At 40.2% G+C, this 23,915-nt stretch overlaps 1 protein-coding gene and 1 long non-coding RNA gene across 3 annotated transcripts in view; one reads left to right on the top strand and one right to left on the bottom strand.

Moving 5' to 3' along the window:
* Nucleotides 1–7,350, bottom strand: part of c9orf72 (C9orf72-SMCR8 complex subunit) — a 23,404-nt gene extending 16,054 nt beyond the window's left edge. The window contains exons 1-4 of one of the 2 annotated variants that reach the window (XM_037746764.1): nucleotides 7,137–7,350; nucleotides 4,530–5,034; nucleotides 1,011–1,106; nucleotides 384–448 (exon numbers count right to left, since the gene is read on the bottom strand). In XM_037746764.1, coding sequence (XP_037602692.1) covers nucleotides 384–448; nucleotides 1,011–1,106; nucleotides 4,530–4,976 — 608 coding nt within the window. In that variant the 5' untranslated portion in view covers nucleotides 4,977–5,034; nucleotides 7,137–7,350. Of the gene's footprint in view, nucleotides 1–383; nucleotides 449–1,010; nucleotides 1,107–4,529; nucleotides 5,035–5,174; nucleotides 5,252–7,136 lie in introns of those variants that run through there. The other variant, XM_037746765.1, reaches the window with a different exon arrangement.
* LOC119474629 lies at nucleotides 6,573–23,915 on the top strand. The gene is made up of 3 exons (XR_005203601.1): nucleotides 6,573–6,763; nucleotides 19,878–20,053; nucleotides 23,771–23,915. It is a non-coding gene; the product is annotated as an uncharacterized LOC119474629 (long non-coding RNA).

Raw genomic sequence — 23,915 nt, 5'->3', positions numbered from 1 at the left:
GCTCAGATTCAGAAAATGGATCACCAGAATTTGTTTTCCCACTTGCCTCTCAGGGCTTCCGTAAATCTGTTATTCTCTTATTAAAAATCTCCCTCAGCTATAAATATCCTTAAGAATCAAGCAAATAAATTCCAGTGCACAGATGCTTTGTCATCACCACAGGATGCCGAGCTAATCCTGTTCAACTCTGAGCAATTGGGGGCTTCATCGCTGGGATGGACTTTCCAGACTCTCAACACTAACAGCGATTTAGGTATGGTCCTTTCTCTGGAGGAAACTTCGGCTAAGTGGAGAGCCATTACTCATCACTGGAAGGTTGATGGGTGTTAAATGGGCATTGTTCATCATCTGTCTTCCATTTGCCTGTACGGGAGGGTGCTTACTTGTGGAGGAAATCCTCTCGGCAGCTGTCCCCGATGTCATCATCATTTAGCACGGTGTCTTTTATCTACTCGGCGGGAGCGAAACAAAGGGGTCATTTTTAAAAATTGGTCTCAACAAAGACAAAAGTGCTGATGGGCACATTTTGCAGGCACTGCGATGAAAATAAGATGTAAAACCACCATTGTGTAACAATGTAGGAAACAGCAAGAAAGATTCCAGGGAGCTTCTTTTGTGCTAGTATTTTTGTTTCATTTGCATATTAGAGGGGAGCAAATGTGTTGAATCGCACTGGGTGGTAATCTAGGCAGAGAACCCGGATAATTCAAACATCTTGGAAATAGAAACTATGTGAACAAGTGAAATAAGGGAAAAAAATGAAATTTACCAAAGTTGGAGACATTTTTCTTTCTTTTTCAAAAAGTCATATGTGATCGTATTCAATAGAAACTCTGCCATCAACAAGAAAATTATTCACAGATCTATAGTGTGTTTCCCCAAATCTTTACATTCCTGTTGCTGTCATGTTAACAATTATTCAATCGTTATGGTTTCTTCTAGTTCGTTTGCCTCTCATTGTTCAGTTTTGAAGTATGAGTTGTTAATGTGTGTGTATGTGTGCTGCTCACATCGATATCTTCTGGCACACTGTGTGTCTTCATAGAGGCCAACAGCTCCATGATAGGGACGATCTCCAAGCTCAGCACCGAGATGATGTTGTAGCCCTAAAGTTGAAGGAAAGTGGTAACGGTCAACTCAAGAAGTTCATTTCAGAAACATTCCTTTTTACCAGACGGACTTGACAGTTTTTGACACTTAAACTTGCAGTAGGCAGAATATTTTTGGCATCATTGGGCAAAAAATCCATAATAACCTTTCAGCATATTGTAATTCAAATGTTCTGAGAGATAACTAGACTTCTGCACCTCCTTATGGCTCTGTTTTCAGGCTTTAAAAAAATCCAATCACAGGTCCCTTCAGAGATTATTGAGTGTTCCTATTGGCTGTGCTCCAGCTGGTGAGCTTGGTATTTCCTCAACGGATCTCAACACATCAACTAATTTTACAGTTAAACAGTACACTACAAGATGTTTCTGAAAACATTTAAGGTGAGAAATAGGCATTACAGGAACAGAATAATGATTCATATTTGTTCAGCGCTGCCTGGTCTGACCATTTGATCGAAGTTCGCAAGTGATTGACAGCTGCTCAGAGACGGCAGCTGGATGGCAGACTCCAGCTCGGCTCTGATTGGTTGTTTTCCTCCGGTCTGTGAAATCTTGCAGATGCCATTAGGAGCACCGGAAGACACCGGAGGACACAGAGGCACATGATTTTTTTCAGTTTACCTATCTCATGCACTACTGTCAGGATATAGTGAGTTATAAAAATATATTTTTTTTAAATCATATTTGTTCCATTTCTACCCACTGCAGCTTTAATGGTTGGGGGTGTAAGAAAAAAAATCGAGTATCGCAATATTATGTTTTGTGATACTGTATCGATTTTTAATCAATAGTTTACATGCAATGATTAACTCAGTCAATACTGGTAAGGAGATGCGCCCTCTCTGTGTATGTGCCCTCTCAAAGTAGTGCTATGTTGATGTTACAGGGACTTTGATAAATGCAAATGCAGATCCCACTGTTCTGATTTGTATTCAGATTTTATGCATATACTGTATGTTATTCATATACAGGCGTAGGCAAAATTGTTGGTACCCTTCCGTTAAAGAAAGAAAAACCAACAATGGTCACTGAAATAACTTGAAACTGACAAAAGTAATGATAAATAAAAATTCACTGAAAATTACCTAATGAAAATCAGATATTGTTTTTGAATTGTGGTTCAACAGAATCATTTTAAAAAACAAACTAATGAAACTGGCCTGGACAAAAATGATGGTACCCTTAACTTAATATTTTGTTGCACAACCTTTTGAGGCAATCACTGCAATCAAGTGATTTCTGTAACTCTCAATGAGACTTCTGCACCTGTCGACAGGTATGTTGGCCCACTCCTCGTGAGCAAACTGCTCCAGCTGTCTCAGGTTTGAAGGGTGCCTTCTCCGAATGCATGTTTCAGCTCCTTCCACAGATGTTCAATAGGATTTAGATCAGGGCTCATAGAAGGCCACTTCAGAATAGTCCAATGTTTTGTTCTTAGCCATTCTTGGGTGTTTTTAGCTGTGTTTTGGGTCATTATCCTGTTGGAGGACCCATGACCTGCAACTGAGACCAAGCTTTCTGACACTGGGCAGCACATTTCGCTCCAGAATGCCTTGATAGTCTTGAGATTTCATTGCACCCTGCACAGATTCAAGACACCCTGTGCCAGATGCAACAAAGCAGCCCCATAACATAACCGAGCCTCCTCCATGTTTCACATTAGGTACAGTGTTCTTTTCTTTGGATGCTTCATCTCTTCGTCTGTGAACATAGAGCTGATGTGACTTGCCAAAAAGCTCCAGTTTTGTCTCATCTGTCCAAAGGACATTCTCCCAGAAGCTTTGTGGCTTGTCAATATGCATTTTGGAAAATTCCAGTCTCGCTTTTTTATGATTTGGTGTCCTCCTCGGTTGTCTTCCATTAAGTCCACTTTGGCTCAAACAGTGACGGATGGTGCGATCTGACACTGATGTACTTTGACCTTGGAGTTCACCTCTAATCTCTTTGGAAGTTGTTCTGGGCTCTTTGGTTACCATTCGTATTATCCGTCTCTTCAATATGTCATCAATTTTCCCCTTGCGGCCACGTCCAGGGAGGTTGGCTACAGTCCCATGGACCTTAAACTTCTGAATAATATGTGCAGCTGTAGTCACAGGAACATCAAGCTGCTTGGAGATGGTCTTATAGCCTTTACCTTTAACATGAAGGTCTATAATGTTCTTTCTGATCTCCTGAGACAACTCTCTCCTTAGCTTTCTGTGGTCCTTGTTCAGTGTAGTACACACCATGACACCAAACAGCACAGTGACTACTTTTCACCCTTTAAATAGGCAGACTGACTGATTACAAGTTTGAAGATACCTGTGATGCTAATTACAAGACACACCTTAGTTTAACATGTCCCTATGGTCAAATTATTTTACATCTTTTCTAGGGGTACCATCATTTTTGTCCTGGCCAGTTTCATTAGTTTGTTTTTTAAAATGATTCTGTTGAACCACAATTCAAAAACAATATCTGATTTTCATTAGTTCATTTTCAGTAAATTTTTATTTATTATTACTTTTGTCAGTTTCAAGTTATTTCAGTGACCATTGTGGGTTTTTCTCTCTTTAACGGAACGTTACCAACAACTTTGCCTACGTCTGTATGATAGTTCTAAAATTTGTTTTTTAAAAATATAGATATATATCACATTGCTTACAGTATCGCAATATATCTCAAAATATTGAATCGTAACGACTGTGTCATGATACGTATCGTATCACCAGATTCTTGACAATACACAGCCCTATTAGTGGAACAGAATCAGAACAGATACATAGTACCACATACATTTCGGTCAACGCCAAAAAAACACCGATGATCAATATCCAGCCCTAAGGCCAGTGAGCAGTATTTGTCAGCAATGACTACTCTGATATACTGCATGTCTTCAAAGCAAGACAAGACGACTGACAGAGCACCAAAAAGACCGATCTGTGGGTGCATCAGGCAAAATAAAAAACCTACTAAAATATTTACTATGTCAGGGAGAACAGTCTGACAAGAGAAACAACGTTCAGAACATAAGACATTGATAGATAGGCTTACTACTTGTTGACATTCAACCTTGAAGACCTATTTTTACAGCAGTGTCTGCAATGCTGATATATTTTTAGTGTTGTGCGTCACATTATTTTGTCGACCCCTATTATTACCTCCTCACTAGCTCTCTCTGTAGGAGCTCTCAGACCTAATTAGCTAATTTAGTCCTCTGTGCTGGAAGACTGCAACTTTATTATTCTGCCAATGTTGTTGTTGCAATCCCAATTGGGTAAAAGAGAGGTGATAGATTTACTTAATATCCATTTCAGATCAGGAAGATCAGGCCCTTAGGATAGATCAGGTTTCAAAGTAAGTTTATGGGTGTAAAGGGTAATAATTTGCCTATACTCTTGTGTCCGAGAAGTCAAGGGATCAGCAAGAATAGCATCGTACCTTCTGCATCCAAATGCGTCCCTTGCGGATAACGTGCTTTAGCCTCTCCACGCAGATGGTGTGCAGAGGCAGGTAGAAGGCCAGCTCCGTCTGAGGCAGGATAATGGACAAGGCACATGTGTTCTTGTCCCCCTTCAGCTCGCCATCAAAAATGAGCGACACAATGATGACGCCCTTTTCTGCTAGGACGAAGAACTTCACGTCCACGGCACCACACTCTGCGCTACGTAGAATCTCCCCGTTGAGTGTGTGATTGGCCAAAAACGTGACCTCTCCATCGCTGAGGAACATCAGCTGGTCTCCCTTCGGCGTCCAGATGTGGCGCACCCGCGGGCCCAGGATGTTGTCCCAGTAGGCAAAGGTGGCAGCCAGCAGCGGGCATTCTCCATCTACGGCTACCTCAGACTTCGCCACGGCTGGCGACTGGGGTGGACAGCCAGAGGACATCAGAAAGGCTTGGAAATGTCACCGTCTTCCCAAGTGTCCCGAGTGAATGATAATAAACCTACATGATAAACACAGTCACAGAAACACAGAAACAACAGTCATCAGTTCTTGGTAAAAAAAAGTAGAATCTAATTCAATTATAAAGGTCTTTAAAGCATCTGATTTACCACTTTTAATTGCAAAAATGATCAGAAATACCTGTTTTCTGCTCACATAGTAGCTACAAAGAATCATAACATAAGTGGAAATGAAAGTGATTTATTTAGGAAGTTGTTTAAGTCAGCTGATACTGGTTAGAACCAGCCAAAAGCAGCTTCTCTCTTCACAATGTCGTGTTTGACAAACATGAAAATCTGAATGTTTTCTGCAAGGACCAAGGTTTCACCAGACTCCTGTTAAAAGTAGTGCCAATATCATGCTTAATTGATTTTTTGGCAAAAAATACATCAGCAAAATGCAAACCCAAAAGCCAATGCCAGTCTTTATGGACCTCTGTGGAATTCGGCATTGATATTTAATATACTCTCACTTGATTTCAGTACGATTTCTCTTTTACTTTACACTATAGCTTTCCATAAGGTAACAAAGGAGGACAGTCTGCAGGACAGATAATAATGCACACAGTGCACTTTCATAGACTAAGCTACTGGAGTTACTATATTCATTATTAACAGTCTCTTCTGCACTATATTCACTTTTTTAATAATCGTGTATCACAGCTGTTATCCTGCACTATATTCACTTTTAACAGTTTTCTTCATGTCCTTGTATTTTTATATCTGGTATATTTTTTGGTACTTTGCACTACTAACTTTTTTACTGCCTTTTTACTAACATGTTTTGCACTATGGAACTGTGATGCTGGAAACTTGAATTTCCCTCGGGATCAATAAAGTTACTATCTATCTATCTATCTATCTATCATCTATCTATCTCTCTATAGTATCTATCTATCTATCTATCTATCTATCTATCTATCTATCTATAGTATCTATCTATCTATCTATCTCTCTACTTATCTATCTATAGTATCTATCTATCTATCATCTATCTGTCTCTCTCTCTATAGTATATATCTATAGTATCTGTCTATCTATAGTATCTATCTATCTATCTATCTCTCTACTTATCTATCTATAGTATCTATCTATCTATCATCTATCTATCTCTCTCTCTATAGTATACATCTATAGTATCTGTCTATCTATAGTATCTATTTATCTATCTATCTATCTATCTATCTATCTATCTATCATCTATCTATCTCTCTCTATAGTATATATCTATAGTATCTATCTATCTATAGTATCTATATATCTATCATCTATCTATCATCTATCTATCTCTCTCTCTTTAGTATATATCTATAGTATCTGTCTATCTATAGTATCTATCTATCTATCTATCTATCTAGCTATCATCTATCTATCTCTCTACCTATCTATCTATAGTATCTATCTATCTATCTATCTATCTATAGTATCTATCTATCTATCTATCTATCTATCTATCTATAGTATCTATCTATCTATCTATCTTATACTTTGAAGCTTGAGGGATAAGGATATATCAGACATATATTGTCATGTATAAGGCTAAATAAGAAACACAGTTGCTATTTAACTGATTAAATGTATGCCGAATTGACCAGCAGCTTCTGTTCATTTAAGTTGTGTAGCTGTTGTGTTGCCAGATATCTCTGTATGTCTGCAGCAAGCAATATGACTTTAAATTCACGGCTTTTTCAAGCGAATCTGGTGTTGATTTGCATGTTTAACGTTACACAGGTAAGAAAACTCCTCAGATTTACGTATTGTTAACACAAGTGACAGTCTAGTTGGGGTAGTTATAACATATAGTATTGGTAAGCAGTAAGGAACCAAATAACTGTAATGTTTAACCAGTCAATAATGTGTAGCATGCTAACAGGGTTGTGACAAGGCCTATGGAAGGAGGTTAGGACACGGGTCTTGGGTGTGAGGTATGACGCATGCGCAGTGTAACTCAAACTGCGGTCAGATTCTACTGCGCAACAGAGGTGTGACGTATTGCTGAAGCGTGACCTAACCTCCTTCTATAGGCCTTGGGTTGTGATTGAAACTAGCCCAGCTAAGCTAACACTGACAAAACACAGAGGAATGATATATCGCCATGACTTACTTGTTCGGCCTTCTTGGTGCTAACTCCACACAGCAGCGTTTCTAGAGGAATAATTTCAGATATTGCTGAAGAGTCATCATACATGTGTTTCTGTTATTGGCATATAGCAGGTAACACTTGAATTAGCCTGCTGCACTGTTGTTGTCTCTCTACAACACACTTCCTGGTACGTCACGCCTACGTCACCCATTGATAGAGATGCACAGTGACCTCTAGCGAGCGAGGCGTGACAGTGGACAGTGAGTCAGTGATGTCATTTTTATTCCACCTGCAGAAAAATAGAAAACATTTTTTATTTTTATTTTTTTTATTTATTTGCACATATATAAAACTGCACAAAAATCCAGTCAATGAAAAAAAAAAAAGAAATGTGTCAGGAGAGGTCAAGAAGCCACAGGCTTATTTATACAAAGGACCTCCCACCAACCCCCGGAGAAGAAAAACAAAAAACAATAACAAAAAAGGAAGAAAGATCTAAACTAACATAATTTTAAAAATACAACAAAAGTTAAACAACAACAAGAAGTACACAAAATGTGCAGAAAAACCTAACCAAACATTTGAAAACAATCCAGTAAAAACAATGAAATACATACAAAAAACAGTGTAGAAAAAAAAAGATGACATCATTAATTAAATGTGATGATAATTTCCTTTTAAAATGTTCTAAGGATAACGAGCTCTTGATAACATGTATTTTGGTGTTCCATTTAAATTAATTTACAGTCTGGTCATATGAATGAATGTATCTGCGGGCAAAACAGGCTTTTAATTTCATCCTCTGAGGGTGCTGAGTCCAAATTAATAGCAACCCACTTAAGTCCTGGAGAACTATTGCTTTTTTCTTCCCCCCCTTCAATCATAACACTGTAAATTACATTCACGGCATCTCCCTGCCATGAGTGGCTGCAGACCTCCTCCAGGGGAGCCTTAAATGTGTCAATAGCCCAGATGTTAACATGATTGTGTAATAATTTCCTTGAGGATATATATGTGATACTTTCAAATTTACAGGAATTTTAAGCACCCTTAAAGTGTGTGCAACATGAAGCAATTATCCAGTGAGCCCCTCCCATTACAGAAACTTGGCTGAATTACTGTAGGACCACAAATACCTTCACACCTATTTATCAACACTGTATATACACAGTTTACACCTCATTCACAATATTAATCCCAATGGTCTCAGTAAGACACTAATGGGATGGCAGACGCTGTTGGCTCTAAAAGGCTCATCAGAGTGAATGCTCCTGCAAACAGTAAGCCCTAATTACACAACTGCACAGAGTTGAACTATGTATATTCAGTTGTGCCGCCATCTAAGACACTTTTGGTTGTATCCTGTAATTTCAGGAAATATGCTTATTCTTGCCTAACAACATCACGATGACAGCAACATTCTACTGGCCAAGAAATAGTCCGGCACATTAACCCTCTGTAAAAAAAGAGAAGCAGAAATTGATGTTTTTATACTTTAATATTTGCACAAATTAATCAAATAAGATGTTACGTGATAGTTCAACCCAATATCACACCAAAGCGTGCAATAGACCCGCCTGTCCACCAGAGGATAGGGTATCGGTGTCACGTTTTGCCTCTGCTGAAGCGTGAATTACACGTGTTCAAGAAGGTGTAGTACCAGCGGGGGGCAACAAAACCACTTAGTTAGATTTAAGAAAAATGACATGGTTTGGCTTAAAATAAGTACGTAAATTAAGTAAAAATACTTACGGAAACAACGTAACATCATTACAAAAAACACGTCACTAACATCACAAACGTCACTAACGTAACTTTCAAAACAACATAGGTCTTCTGGTTGAAAGTCCTGTGTTTGTTGGGCCCATCCACCTCCCCTCCTGCCCGCCAAAAGCAGTCGTTCTCACTTGTTTATTCTACGTCACTATCTCTGAGCGTAGCATATTCACGTGGATGCTTTTACATTACAGTCAGTACAGACCTGTGCAAATTCAATTCAATTCTATTCAATACAACTTTATTAATCCACGAAGGCAATTCGATTATGGACAAGTAAAAACAGACAGGAAACAGACATAAGCAAAGACAGACATGCACAAGCAAAGGAGCTGTTTTTGGCTTTGTTGGACTGATGGTGCAATTTTTTTTTTAAACAATATGAAATAAATAAGTCATAATAAAATAACAATAAAAATAGATGAATAAAACAATAGTCCACATGGCAGGTAGGTACATTTAAAAATGACACACCTAAAGCAAGAACGGCGTTCTTATCACACACTTTTGACATTTCGAGCTTTAGAAGTGCTGGTAGGTGGGTTTGGTTACTTTCGGACAGAGCCAGCCTAACTGTTTCCCCCTGTTTTCAGTCTTTATGCTAAACTAAGCTACCAAGCTGCTGGTTGTAGCTATATATTAAACAGACAGACATTAAAAGGGGTTCTAATCTTCCCATCCAACTCTCACAAAGAAAGAGAATAAGTGAACTATTCCTTTAAATCATTTTTGCTACCATTTCAGTGATATTGATGGAGTATATAAACGCATAAGGTGACTGTGTCCTTCAGCTGAACTAATTACATTTTGACAGGAGTTGACAGGAGTGTTGCTGTCTCTGAATATTTAGGACCTATGAGAACTTGCTCTAAATAATACAGAATATTCTTTGACACATTCATATTCTTTCTATCACATCTTTCTGTGCTTCTTTCCGTCTGTCCTTTCCCAATGTGTACATTATCCCCTTTTATTTTGTGGATATCCCAACATTTTCTGTGTCCTATCAAAGAGCTTGCTCCTTTGCCTGCCCTTTCCTCTATGACTGAATTTCTCTATGAGCCACATCATGAACTTAGTCCTTTTGTTCTACAGAGCTCAGCAGCAGCAGACAATGTGCGGACGGTCAGCCAGACAGTCAGCTGAAAAAAGTTGGCTCCTGCTGAAGTTTGCAAGGTCGCTGACCGTCAATAGCCACTCTAAATTGTGTGGCTCTACCTCCTGGCCGCCCCACTGATGTGATTGCACTCTGTGAACGGCATTGCAGCCTTTACTACTGCAACAGAGGCTTCCTATTTCTCTGCATTCCTCAGAGGCAAAAGGGTAACATTCTTAAAAAGTATATGGCATATTCATAGAAGCATTTTTAATATATTTAGTTTTTTTTGCTGTGATAATGTACTCTTGGTGGATTGTCTCTAAAATCAAAGGTGTTATAAATACGTCTTCTCAATGAGGTCGAAAGTGTAAGGTCTTCATTTTTAACCGTAGTCACCCCAGATTAAAAAGGACTCTATAACTTGCTTTACATAAAAGTGCCTCAAGATCTTTTCTCTTCCTGTTATAATTCTTTTCATCTTCAAAAGCACTGTCAGGTTCCTTGTCAAGGTTTTCACGATTGAACTTGATTGAGTGCTTGGCTTTTCGTATCTCTTTCGAATCCTCACATTTTTGCCATTTGGTGAACAATTACCTCCATCCTTTGGGTCAAGGACCAGATTAGAATACTTTTATTTTTTCCGTTTATTTTGGGTTAATTCTACCTTATTATTGCCACTTGCCAGCCACCAGCTGTCTGCTGGTATGACGGCGTAACATGTTGACAAAAATACATTACATATTAGGTTTACCTATTCAGGCACTTTGTGGCTGCAGACAACCACAAAAATGCAATCAGACTCTCTAACCACCCACAGTCAGAACAGACCCGACCAGTAACCAATTTACTGGCAGTGTTAGCACACTGTAATGGTGTTACTTTGTTCCTTGCAGGTTTTCTTGCACCAGGACCAAGACTTGGATAATCATGTATGTCGCCCACAATATTTGTGTCTCTAAGTATCACTTCTGGAGGTCTGTTACTGCCCACTGTCTTATATTCACACTTTTGGATTTGTATCATTAGGCTACACTAAATATGTAGAAGCACAAAAAGAACTCTCTGCCTACATGATATCTCGCTTGGAAATGTGGGGATATAACCATTTCCTAATGTTCTCTAATGTTACAGTTATATCATATGTCAGGCATGGTTTAAAGTAACATTTTGGGAAATAGAGTTAAATGGGATGGATACCACACTCATATTTGTTCATAAAATAGGAAGCTGGAAGCTGGAGACGTTAGCTTAGTTTAAGACTGGAAATGGGGAAACAACAAGCCTGTTCAATGGCAGAAAAAAACCCACCTTGCACCTCTGAAGCTAACTGTTTAACATGCTATCTCGCTTGTTTAATCTGTGCAACTAGATTTACTGCCTCGTGGTTGTATGCCTCCGCCAACCAGTCGGGTTTACATCCATGTCTGTCCAAAATGTCATCACTTCATCATTTTATCCTGTTCGACATTTGTATGAAATTGTCATAATTAGGATATAAATTCTTGAATCATGGCCAAAAATGTGTATTGTGAGTTCACAGTGACCTTGACCTTTGACCTTTGACCACCAAAATCAAATCAGTTCCTCCTTGAGTACAAGTGAGCGTTTGTGCCAAAATTTGAAGAAACATGACTCTGGCCTACAACTGTTGCCAGCGCGGAGGCATAAAAACTGAAAAATGACAAGATTCCATAAAGTTTACTGTGCCCTGCCAAAAATATGACCTGCAGGCGCCTGTAAAAATACAACTTGCCTCTTTAACACTGCAGATTAATAGAGCGAGATATAACATGTTAAACGGGGAGCTTTAGAGGTGCTGGTATAGGCAGACTTCTTTTTAACCTTCGGACAAAGCCAGGCTAGCGGTTCCTCCTGATTTCAGCCTTTATGCTATAGGCTAAGCCTGGCTGTAGCTTCATATATACTGTATGAACATGTCGTGATCTTCTCATCTAAGTGTAGCCTATATTCCCCAAAACGTTTAACTACCCTTAACAAGGTTTTGAAGACTAATGCTAATAATAATTGCCCGAAAGCTGCCCATTGCCAATAGTTTGACGCTGTCTTTAAATTGACTGTTTACATGTCATAAAATAACATTTTAGAGACAGTTTATAGGCCTATAGAACCTCTCATATCTAATAAGAGGCTTATATCTGTGTGATATGTTGGCAAAATTATATAGCGCACTCCTACAAACAACTCTTTGTGTGACCTCTCTGTGCACTCACAACACATTTAAGCATCCTGTCTTCAGTCCTGGATTTACTCTTCGTCTGTAAAGATTGCATTGTAGCCTACTAACTTTTCAGCCTCTCTGATTTTGTTAGGGATGTTTTCAAAGTAGACTCTGTTCTCTTTGACAGCAGAAAGGCTTTATTTTAAGTGTGCATCATTTTCATCCTTGCTCATTATTCAACTCGGTGAACAGACTTTTTTAATGCAGTATATAGAACCGTTCTCTTCAACTACCATTTTATCTATACGTGCCTTAAATGAGTGGGAGGTAAATCTGTCTGTGTTGCCTTCTTTCCCCATTCACAGTTCATTTCTTTCCCATTCACAATGAGTGTAAACTTCAGCAGCCCTGGCTCCAAATGATGTCTTTTTTTTGACATGATAATCACTCGCTAAAAGAAACCTTCTGTTTCACACATAGAGTAACTAGCTGTTAAGTTGTGAATCCACAAGCTGCCAATGCTCCAACCTGCTGCTACAATGATTCTATAGGAAGCACACTTGACACAGCACTGACGGCATATTCAGTGACGGTTGACCTATTACATGAATGGAGTGTGTGTGGGTTACTTATTTATGTAAAGATGATGAAACCACTGCATTACTCATCATAAACAGATATAGCAAATGGGTGTCCGCAGTGGGTTTCTGCTTTTACCATGCCAGTGGTGCGGCTATATGGATGGCCAGTCGTGTCGGTTGGTCGGTCCAGACTGAAATATCTCAACAACTGTTGGCTGGATTGCCATGACCTTTTGTACAGACATATCATGCTCCCCAAAGGATGAAGCTTCATGATTTGGATTTCCTCTAGCGCCACCATGAGGTTCCCATTTGTGGTTCTGAGTGAAATGTCTTAAACAAATATTTGTCATGAAATTTGGTGCACAGATTCATGTCCCCCTCCAACTCATCCCGAGTTGCCATGACACTTTGTCAGACCCCTTTGTGTCACTTTTCGGTCGCAGTAAACAGGTGCTTAATGTTGTGAAGTAAACAAAAACACTTGTTTAGGATTAGGCAATAAAACCACTTAGTTAATTTTAGGAAAAAACAACATGGTTGGGCTTAAAATTACTATGATTGTACAGTGAAAATGTGACTGGACATCATGCCTTGTGTGACGGCATCGAACGCCAACTGCCGTGACGAAGCAATAAAGCGGCTCAACAACACCAGAAGCGCACGTCCCCTGACCACAGTTGCCAGAACTTAGCCAAGTGTACCACCTGCAGGGTCACATACAGCAGAGAAAGTGAAAGCCAACCCCCACGTTCACTCTCGTTTTGGGACGAGCTTTGTCAGCCTGGTGTTCGCCTTGCTATATTTTCTCAGTGCTATGTTCGCCATTTTCGTAGCTTCCACTTGGATGCGTGCTTGCACCCAGCGACCAAAGGCTGACGCCCAGAAACGTCCCGAACACAGAAAGGTAAGAATGATAATGTCTTGATGAAGACAGTCAATACACTTAATAGCATCTCGTTAAGTCATTTCTAATGGGTCTGTAATGTGTTTGGCATAGTAAAAACCTAATGAATTGCTAATTTAATTAGGATTAAACACAATTAAATCTGAATTTTAAGTACAAAGAGCTACATTGGATGACTGAGCAGCGATCTGTGCTGTAAAAAGCTCCGAGGTTATGGAGTCTGTGGCTGTGTCTCTGTGTCTGCGGTTCACTTCATTAGCGTCGCTGCTCCGGGAGACGTGATTGAGAGAAGTGACAGCGCAGCATCTCTTTTCATCTGACACTAGACAGACAGACGGGCCCCTGTTTCCGCCCATGCCGGCAGCCTGATGCTCACCGCCAACATCCATTAGGATCGGTTTAACATCAGTCCTTTTCCCCGCTAACCTACATGGCCACGAGAAATGGGGCAAAACTGCCCTCAGAGCAGCCTCCGGGGGCCTCCATGACTCCTAGCTTTCCTCATTCTACCATCCAGCTCCACTCTCTGTGTGGAATATCCTCCTTTCCTCCTTCACATACCCTGTGTTAGATCTGGAAATATCACATATTGGTGGGAAAGGTAGACATGCATGCTGAGTACATGCTGCACAATGACATATAAGATTAGACATCATAAAACACCGACATGAATAGGCTACTCGTTGCAAAATAGAGTGGAACGAAGAACAAAAAAATGATAAAGATGAATCAGATGATCACAAAGATCCAAAGTCTGTCACGCTCGTGATCACGCTCAGCAAAGGCTGATCCTGCCAATTCAAATTACTCCTCAGTTTTTGAAAAGGGGCAAAGTGTGGACAGGCTACTGGGCCGTAATAAGCCCGATCCCTTTGTATGGTTTCAAAGCAGCCTCCAGGTTTAAAACAAGACACAATAACAACGATCGGTGTTGCCATTCAAAAGAGGGAACTTCAAAGAAGCTCATTTTCTCTTGCCCAGCTGCACTGTGGCTCGCTGCCACGGGCCAATCATTATAATGAGTACAAAAAAAAGTACTTTGAATATCTGTCTCAAAATGAAGTCTGATCGTGAGATGTTAGAATGATCAAGAACGGGAGATTTAATGAGAGTTTATGTACTTGCTGTAGGAGTAGCGATACTATTAGATATCTCAATGGGTGTGTATTTGTCAAAGGATTATAATAATACATCAAAATTTGAATATGATGCGCAGTATTAGGAGCCTGTGTAAATGATATAAAGAGGCTTAGTTCCCCTGGGTGGATACATTTTTAGCATTATCAGGGATAAATGTATCTAATAATGTCAAAGTATGAAATGTTCCATTACATTAACATTAAAAAATATGGTGTTATTATGTTTCCCTAAATTGAAAAGAAAAGGCTTAATTTTTTTGAAGAAAACTGGAAATTTGCATTTGAAACGCTGAAACAGGTGAAGCTGGAAGTGGCAATATAAATAAAGTAGAAATCCTGAAAGAAGTTGAAATGACAGTAAAAATGGAAGTGCTTTAAGATGTGTAAGAACTAAATGAAGTTGAGGTGTCCTTTTAATTGTAGTTGAAGTAACAGTTTAAGTGAAAGTTTTGTTTAAAGGTGAAGACCTGAAAGGCTTTGAAGTGTCAGTCAAAGTGTAAGCACTGAACGGACTTGAATTTTTCAGTTGAGGAGAAAGAGATTAAAGGAGTCAAAGATTTAGTTGAAGTTGAAACCCTGAAAGTAATTGAAATGTCAGTTGAAGTGAAAGTGATAAATTAAGCTACAACTTTCAGTTGAGGTGGACGTCCTGGAAGAAATTAGTACCAGTTCAAGTGAATAAACTAAAAAATTAAGCCAGTTGAAGTGAACTTAAAGCAGTTGAGGAGTAAATGGCTTATGAACTGTGGAAGTTGAAGAACTTAGAGGAGGTGAAGAAGGTTTTGTTTGTTGATGTAGGTCAAAGGAGAAGACCTGAGTGCAGTTGAAATGTCATACAATGTGTAACTGGTGAAAGCAATTGAAGTGTCATTTGAAGGACAAGAAATGAAAGCAGTTGAAGTGTCAGTAACAGTGTAAATAAACACTTGCATGTTGAGGAACAAGAGCTTTAGTAGAAGTTCATACTTTATACTTGCTGTCTGAGTAACAATCTACTTTCAACGGCTACATACTGGATCAAAGATTATAATACAAAATGAATTTTAGAATATAACATATGGTATTAGGAGACTCCACGTAAAAGATACAGATAATATTTCGTTTTTCCCATGTTGTCTAAATTTTTAAGCATTGACAGGAATACCTAATAACTGTATCTAACTAGAAAAAAATGTCACTTATTGTCCCTCCTGGCTCCCTTACAGTCAAGATGGCGGCAAAGAAAACAGGGATTTATTCATCTCATATTGTGCCTAACTTTAGTGGATCATAACATGTCGGCTATGGAATGAATCTGCAGATACTCCAGTTCAAAATAAGACTAAACTTTTCTATGGATATCAGTTTTTGAGGCATGACAAAAGGCCACAATGTAGCCTGCAACAGACAAGGTTGACAAGGCTTGTTTGTTTTGCCAGAAATGCCTTGGACGGTTTAGAGGAGTGAGGAGTCAATAAAATAAGTTTTTAAAAAATTGTGAATCACTGCAACAATGAGAGGTCCTTGAGCACACAGTCATACATGAGCACAAAAAATTATTGCGAGATCAGCCGTGGACAGACAGATACACACACACGCGCGACTGAACACATGATCTCCCCACACGCTTATGCCTGGTGGAGATAATAATATCAGACAGTTAATTGTTACATTGTATTAACATTACCAACCTGGTGTTACTCCTTTTTACTCCTATTTTCCCTAAAATCTGCCAGAACTTCAAAAACTTTGGACCGGATCAATACAAATGACCTGAGGTGTTGGTAAAGATATCAGAGTGTCCTAGCAGAGAGGAATCAATAGCTGCTCCTCCTCTAAATAGAGACTTACCAGAATGTATTAAAAGCCCAAAACCATCCCTGGCACATTTTGAGAGCAAAAAGCCTTTATTCTGATAATCTGAATAGTTAAAACTCAGTGACACATTTCACCTTGAATACGTCTTCATCGGGGCGATGCTATGACAACAGCGAACCTCTGATCTCCTTTGATTTTTAAAGCATCACTTCAGGTTTAATCAAGCTCCACTTCAAATGCATTAAGAATGTGATTTTTTACCTTCCTTGTCTTTTTTATCTTAGCTGCTATTATGACTTTTAATATGCGTTGTTGTAGCAGAAGTCATGAACTGTTCACTCCTGGCTCGAAGGCACCAGTTATTGTCCAGTCTACTGGCTGTGTTTGTGTTGGGATTTCATGCCCCACATGTGCTCATCATGCTTTATTTGCTCTGCCGTAAGCTGTGAACCCTTCGAAACACCTGCCTCCGCTCGACCGTTTTGCCGTGATTATATAATTTGTTTATCCTGGTGTTTTCTGGCCACCCTCACACCCCGTGGCGAACATTTGTTTATCCTATCCCGCGGGATGTGATGATGCATGATGAAGAGGCTACGCTCTGCTCGCTCCTTTTCGGCCCGATTTCGAAGCTGCATTCTCTTGGCTTTGGATCAGAACTCAACGGTACACTGGAAATGAATGAGCCTGCAAATTAATATTACCAAAAAATTCCATGGACCGTATCCTGTCTTTGCAGCCTTCCAGCAACAGCCGCTACAGTAGCTCAGCGTACTGTACCTAAGCGTCTTCCTTTCATGTGTCATTTAATACGCCTCCCTGTGGGCCACGGAGCTCCACAACAAAGTTTTCCCAGTGTGTCCCCTGTCTCTGCTTGAGAATCTATTTTAACTCACCTTGCCACATCCTTCTTGCAGTATACTACCTCTGCTAGAGCAGCCTGCTGTTTTCTGAGGGTGTTGCTTTGTCCCTCGCAGGTTTTCTTGGGTCAAGACCAAAGCCTCCACAATCCCTTTGAACTTGTTTTCCAATTCCCTGTGTCTAAGTGCCAGTGGCACTCGGTGGGGCTGCTTTACTCAGAACTCAGACCTGAGCAGTCAGGCACAGAATCCACTCAGTATTTTGTAGAACTTTTTTATATATATAGCTTTCTATTGCTGTACACAACAACACTGTGTGGCCCCATCTCACATATAGGTTTTCATCAGACCATATCAGAGGAATTGCATCCATATGGTGATTTTTCCACAGCTCACGATTTAGATCTAATGCTAATGTGCAGTGCCAGAGCACAGAGTAGAGAGCGTTTTATGTATAGCAAGGCAGAAAGTACAGGTGTGTTTAGGTCGGGGTGGTGGAATGGGCATGTAATGAGACAAGAGTCTGTGTTCACCTTTTTATCAACCCTAACCACAATCTTTCCCTACAACCCGATATCACGCCAAAGCGTGTAATATAGACTTGCCTGTCCACCAGAGGATCGTGTGCCAGTGTCATGTTTTGCCTCGCCGAGGTGCAGTAGCCTACCAGCAGGGGTCAACATAACCACTCACTTAGGTTTAGACAACAAAATCACTTAGTGGGGTTTAGGGAAAATGTCATGGTTAGCCTTATAAATAAGTTCTTAAACTAAGTGCAATACGCACGGAAACAATGTAACATAAGTACGGACAACACGTCACAAACGTCACTAACATGACTTACAAAACAAAAACACCGGTCTCGAACACCAGTCCTGTGTTTGTTGGACCAACTGTCTCCCCTCCAGCATGCCATAAGCAGTCTTTCTCACTTTTTATTCTACGTCACTAGCTCACACAAAATCACTTAGAGGGGTTTAAGAAAAACTTCATGGTTGGCTTTAAAATAAGTATCTAAACTTAGTACAATACATACACTAACAATGTAACATAAGTACAGAAAATAATCACTAAAAAAACATGCTTTGGCCTTACGCATTATCGTGTCATTCCCTTGCCTTTTAGTGTGACCAGGCTGTTCCCTGACATTAACATTAACTTTTACATTTATCATTGTTTATTAGTTGCTATGTACAGGTATTGTAGAAAGCAAGAATTTTGTTTGCATTGGACTTTTAAGCAATATCACACAAGAGGGAGTGTTGTTGTACTGAATATCAACATGGCTGTGATTTGGTTGTAGGTACGACTCTGGTTTGTCTAGGTCGGCTGATGTCATATGTTCGCACCTGGAGGTTTGCACTGAAGTATCCAGGCATCTGTCCTTCCCTTTGTCCTCTTCTGACAACAATTCATAATATGACTCAAATGTTATTTGTGGAAATATGTTCATCTTTGCGGTGCAAAGTTTGTTACAATCTAGGATATTTTAGAACACCTGTAAAGCGGAGTGATTAATGTCATTTAACTTATCTGGGATAGGCTTGGTTTTCATTTAAGTAATTCCTTATTCTTGTATTATCAGTGATATTCACATGACCAACATATCAAGCTGACTCACTTGCATGCACAAATGTTCTTAGGGGTTCATTTATGCCTTGTTGCTCTTATTAACATTCTGCCTTCAGACACTGTTAAGTGTCAACCCCAGTCTTACTTGTACAGATTATAATTCCTCTAGACATCCTTGCTATACTGCAAAGACATTAAGGGACTCCCAGTCGCTTCCAAAGCAGTGACAGACAGTCTTTGGAAGGAAGCCAAGCAGACACAGCCGTCCGGGTTTCCCGTGCGTCTTTTATCCTGGATCAAACAATCAAACAGGCGACATGAAACGCGCAGCACCGGCACTTCTTCTGCTTATTGCTGCCTTTTTTGGGGAAAGAGCTGAACAGGCTATAATGATTATTCAGGCTGCTTCTCTCCCCAGACGTGCTTGAAGTGACATTCTGCCGTCTGCAGGCTCAGTCCGACTCATCCTGCTGAGACAGGGATGTATATATTTAGGAGCAGGTGATCCTTGTTACCCCGGTACACTGCAAGCTTTCTTTAGCTCATCATTTAATTTGGCAAGCAGGCCTCATATTGTCCATAAATTCCCTGACAGAAGGGAGGTATACTCATCCCTGCGACTATGCACTAACGATGATCAGAGTGTGTGCTGTGTGGTAATGAGCCAAAAGCTGTTTGTGCTGCGAGCTTCCTGCTGTACCCACCTAAAAGCGCTGCATATATTTGATTTTTAGCTTCAGGTATTTTAGGGCTTAAAGTTAAAAATTTATACTTTCATCAGCTGATATCTCATGGGTTTATCTCCTCTACTTATGCCTTTCATTCTGTTGGTAATTGCATTTACCCCCTCAGGTCCCCGTCATTCATTCTGTCTAATTAGCTCTCCTGACCCTCTAAGCATGGCTGTGACCTCTTCATCCAGTAAAGACGCTGACTTCTGGCTCATCACTTTGACTGCTGGCTGACACCGGACCGGCGCTAAGCGGAGGATGGATCCTTTTCGGGCCAGGGCGTGCAATTACAGCAAGGTATCTGTAGCGCCTTTAAAGGAGTTTTAATTGTGCATGTGTTAATTAATAAAAAAACAGTTAATGTTGGGCACACACTACACAAGATTCAAGACGATTTTGGGCCTGATTCCCCCCGTACTGACAATCAAAGCCCAGATTTTTTGATGATTCTAAAGATTATCCTCCCAGATATTCCTGTGGTGTGAGGTATGTTAAGAGTGTATTTTATATCTTCCAACCAGCTTGGAAGTCCATCCTGGCTGCACCGATTTCTAATCGTAAATATTAAACATGCTCAATATAAACGATCGGATCTCCTGTTGTGTGTGGGGAACCCCGAGGACAACAGATGACGCAGTCATGTGGGAATGGACGATAGCCAATTGAGAACCAAGCTGACTGAAGAAGGAGGGACAACCATTGGCATCATGGCGGCCCCGGCTAATGCATGAGTATAAAGTAGTAGAAAGATGGACCTCAGAAATGGAGGACCAACTTGTTGATTTGTGGGAACAAAACAAGTGTTTATTTAACCTGTCTCAATGATTTCACCTATATTTTTTCATTTTTCTTCGTGAATTTTCAGTACAAAGTATCGCTAATTCCTCCTACCCGTCGTCCGCCATGTTTGTTTACACTAAAGTCACGTTTTGATCGCGAGAGATTTTGCGAGATTTACGTTTTATTTTTAGTCGGGACTCTAATTGTTCATGAATGGAATCTGTTAATGCATGGTGTGCTGTTTTGGCCAAATCGTTGCTCACCACACACTATAGGAACAAAACTGTTCAATTTAACCTAACATGTCGTTATGTGTGGGGTCTCTTACAAATCTCTTAGTGTGGCCCAGCCTTAACACATGTATTTGCAGGTGTCCCATGCATAGCCTGTAAATAAAAAGTGGACATACTCACCATGACGTCCCTCACTGCCGTTTTGAAGCCTCGGGTTCAGCATTTTGTCTGTCCCCATCTTGGTATTTGCAACCAAAAGTGTCACAAGAGGGTGGAGCAAAGCACAACCAAATGCTGAATAAGGCATTTTATTAAGTGAGCAAAAAGGTTATAATTAACGTTCATGAACTGAAAACACACTGTGAAAGGGTTAAAGTTCTAAGAAGAAAACTCAGACAACACTGTGGTAGCGACCTGTCAATCACAAGGTAGCCACGCTCTAAAGCATACCCTGCTTTAAGGTCAATTTGACTCTAAATAGGACCATCATTTACTAAATGAACATCATGCTGTATTGAAGAAGACTTGAAACTATGTTTACAATGTTTACTGAGGTAATAAATCAAGTGAGAAGTAGGGTCATTTTCTCATAGACTTTTATACAATCTGACTTCTTCATGCAACCAGAGGAGTCGCCCCCTGCTGGCTATTAGAGAGAATGCAAGTTTAAGGCACTTCTGCATTGACTTCACTTTTCAGACCCCACTGGTCCCATTTAAAGTCCAAGAGCACTGCATGTAGGTCACATCTTCGCGTTTAAACCAGCTCGAAATGCATGCGATTGGTAACTAACCGCCATTGGCCAGCCCTCCAGAATACACCCAAAGTAATTGATGACTCACTGACAAGAACGCTGGCACAAAGAGACGTCTTGTGTCTTACGAGAGCAAATTTCAGTTGAACAATAGGCCTATTTAAAGCTGACTGGGAGGCTTGTTGTAGGAGAGTTAATGTTTGAATTAATCAGCACCTAGCTTTGCTTTTCTTCCTCTGTGATTTAGTATCTGCGGGAGGAAGCGGGGCAGGGAGTCATAACTCACAAATTAATCATTTATAATCATTCATCTCACTTGTTGGCTAACTGCAGTGCAACAGTAAGAAAAAAAAGAAAGAATTAACATGCGCTGATAAGATAGGTCGATATGTAAATGACATGTTCCTCCCCGTCCTTTATCCTTCAAAATAAAGTTATGGCTCTGGGGTTTCATAGGAGCTGTACCGCAGTGCTGCTGAGTGCATACGGCAGCTTGAACACTTAGCTGCCTACAGGGTTAGTGTTCACACGGGTTGCAAGTGAAGCCCAGAGGACATCTCTAATATGACTGCAATTCTCCATGGCCTCAGCACAAATCACACTGCATGCCTTCAGGCACCCCAGCTGTAATTCTTTATACACATGTAACACTCCGCAGGGACGAGGCCTTCATAAGCTCCCAGCCCGGGCTCATACAACTCAGGGGATGAAGCCTGTAAAATGACGTCACACTGAACCCTTTTCTACCCCCGGAGGTTTGGACGACGTAGCAACGCAATCCGCACCACGGGGGTCGACGGTACTCAATGCAATGTGCTTCTTTTCTGTTATTGCTCTCATCTTTCAACACTGCACCTCTCGCTGACACTCGCCACAAGCTTCGTTTTAATGGGGCAGTTCCGCTGAGATGAGATGAGTGGTGCTCGACTTTGACCGGAGCGGGGTTAAATGGGGGGGCTGCCGGTGAGTGCGGTTTCACCATCGCTGACAAAACAAGAGTAAAATTCACCACTCTTCAGCATGAAACATCATTACATTTACAAACTGCACTTACGTAAAAAAGTGTGTTTCAATCCACCTGTTTTTATGTGCGTTTTCAATTTGCGCATTAAAGCTGCAGTCGGTAACTTTGAGCAAAAATATGATAAAAAAGTTATCTTATTAAAACTGTTACTATATCCTGACAGTATAGTGCATGATACAGATAATCTATTAAAAAATCATGTTCCTCTGCGTCCTCCTAGTCCTCCTAATGGCAGATCCAGAAAACTTTTGAAATAATGTTTTATAATCATATTAGTTCACAAACAAAAAAAATTCTGATGAACAATTCATTCATTGTTTTACAAAAAGGATATTGTATCGATAAATTACAGCACTCTCGTTCTCATCCCCCTCCTCCGTGCTGTCTGTCGGCTCATCCAGATGCTCTACACATTGTTTTTATGTTCATACGACTTTTGAAGCTCGCCGCAAAAATGCTGGCGCTGTGCCGTTATGAATCTCCATTATGAATCTCCCAGAGAACCTGATATGGAGAGGGCAGAAAAGAGTAACTGCAGCTTGAGAGAAGTGCAAGAAAAAGTCACGGTACGCCAAGGACTAAAATGTAGAAGTGCCAATACATGCGTATACCTTTGAGTACACAGTAACAAATTTTGTGGAGTTCGCGAGTTTTGCTAGCAGTGATTGACAACTCCAAGAGACTGCTCGACTCTGATTTTTATTTTTTTTCTGGGCACGTTGAAATCTTGCAAATGCCATTAGGAGCACTACTGTCAGGATACAGTGACAGTTTTATACAACTTTTTATCATATTTGCTCAAAGTTACCTACTGCAGCTTTAAAGAACCTGAGTGGAAATGCTGGAAATTTTAAAAAAGTCAAAATATCTATTTGTAAAAGTTGAAACAAAATGTGATAAAGTGTGCAATGGAAACAGAATACATTATGACGTGCATGAAGCATTTGACTTATTTGCCACTCAATCTTTCTCTTACGATGACTGCAACGTTCCTCATACAACGAGAACAAACATAAATACCATATTTCCATCAGGTTTTCCACCTTCTGAGGCTTGACTTTTTAATTATGTCATGTCGCTGTGCCCTCTTATGCGATGGCTTTATGGCACCCGACTGGAGAATTAGTGCCACCAGCTGTTTTTCTTGATCCGGCCAGCTCCATATATTTGCACATCAACAGTAGTGGATGGAAAGGCACATTAATTTGCATTTTCTTTTGCAGATTTTCCGGAAATGCGGATCCAATTTGGCACTACATTCGAATGGAAAACTAACTACAGATTGGCACTGTGAAAAGCCACAGTTACCGGTCATACCAGACCAAGCTGTTAAGTAGCAAAATACTTGAGTGTATTAAATTGAGCCAG

This window comes from Sebastes umbrosus, chromosome 16 (assembly GCF_015220745.1).
Source record: "Sebastes umbrosus isolate fSebUmb1 chromosome 16, fSebUmb1.pri, whole genome shotgun sequence".
In the NCBI taxonomy this organism is placed as follows: Eukaryota; Metazoa; Chordata; class Actinopteri; order Perciformes; family Sebastidae; genus Sebastes; species Sebastes umbrosus.
The sequence above is the reverse complement of the archived record's forward strand: the minus strand, read 5'-3'. Positions and strand labels throughout refer to the sequence as shown.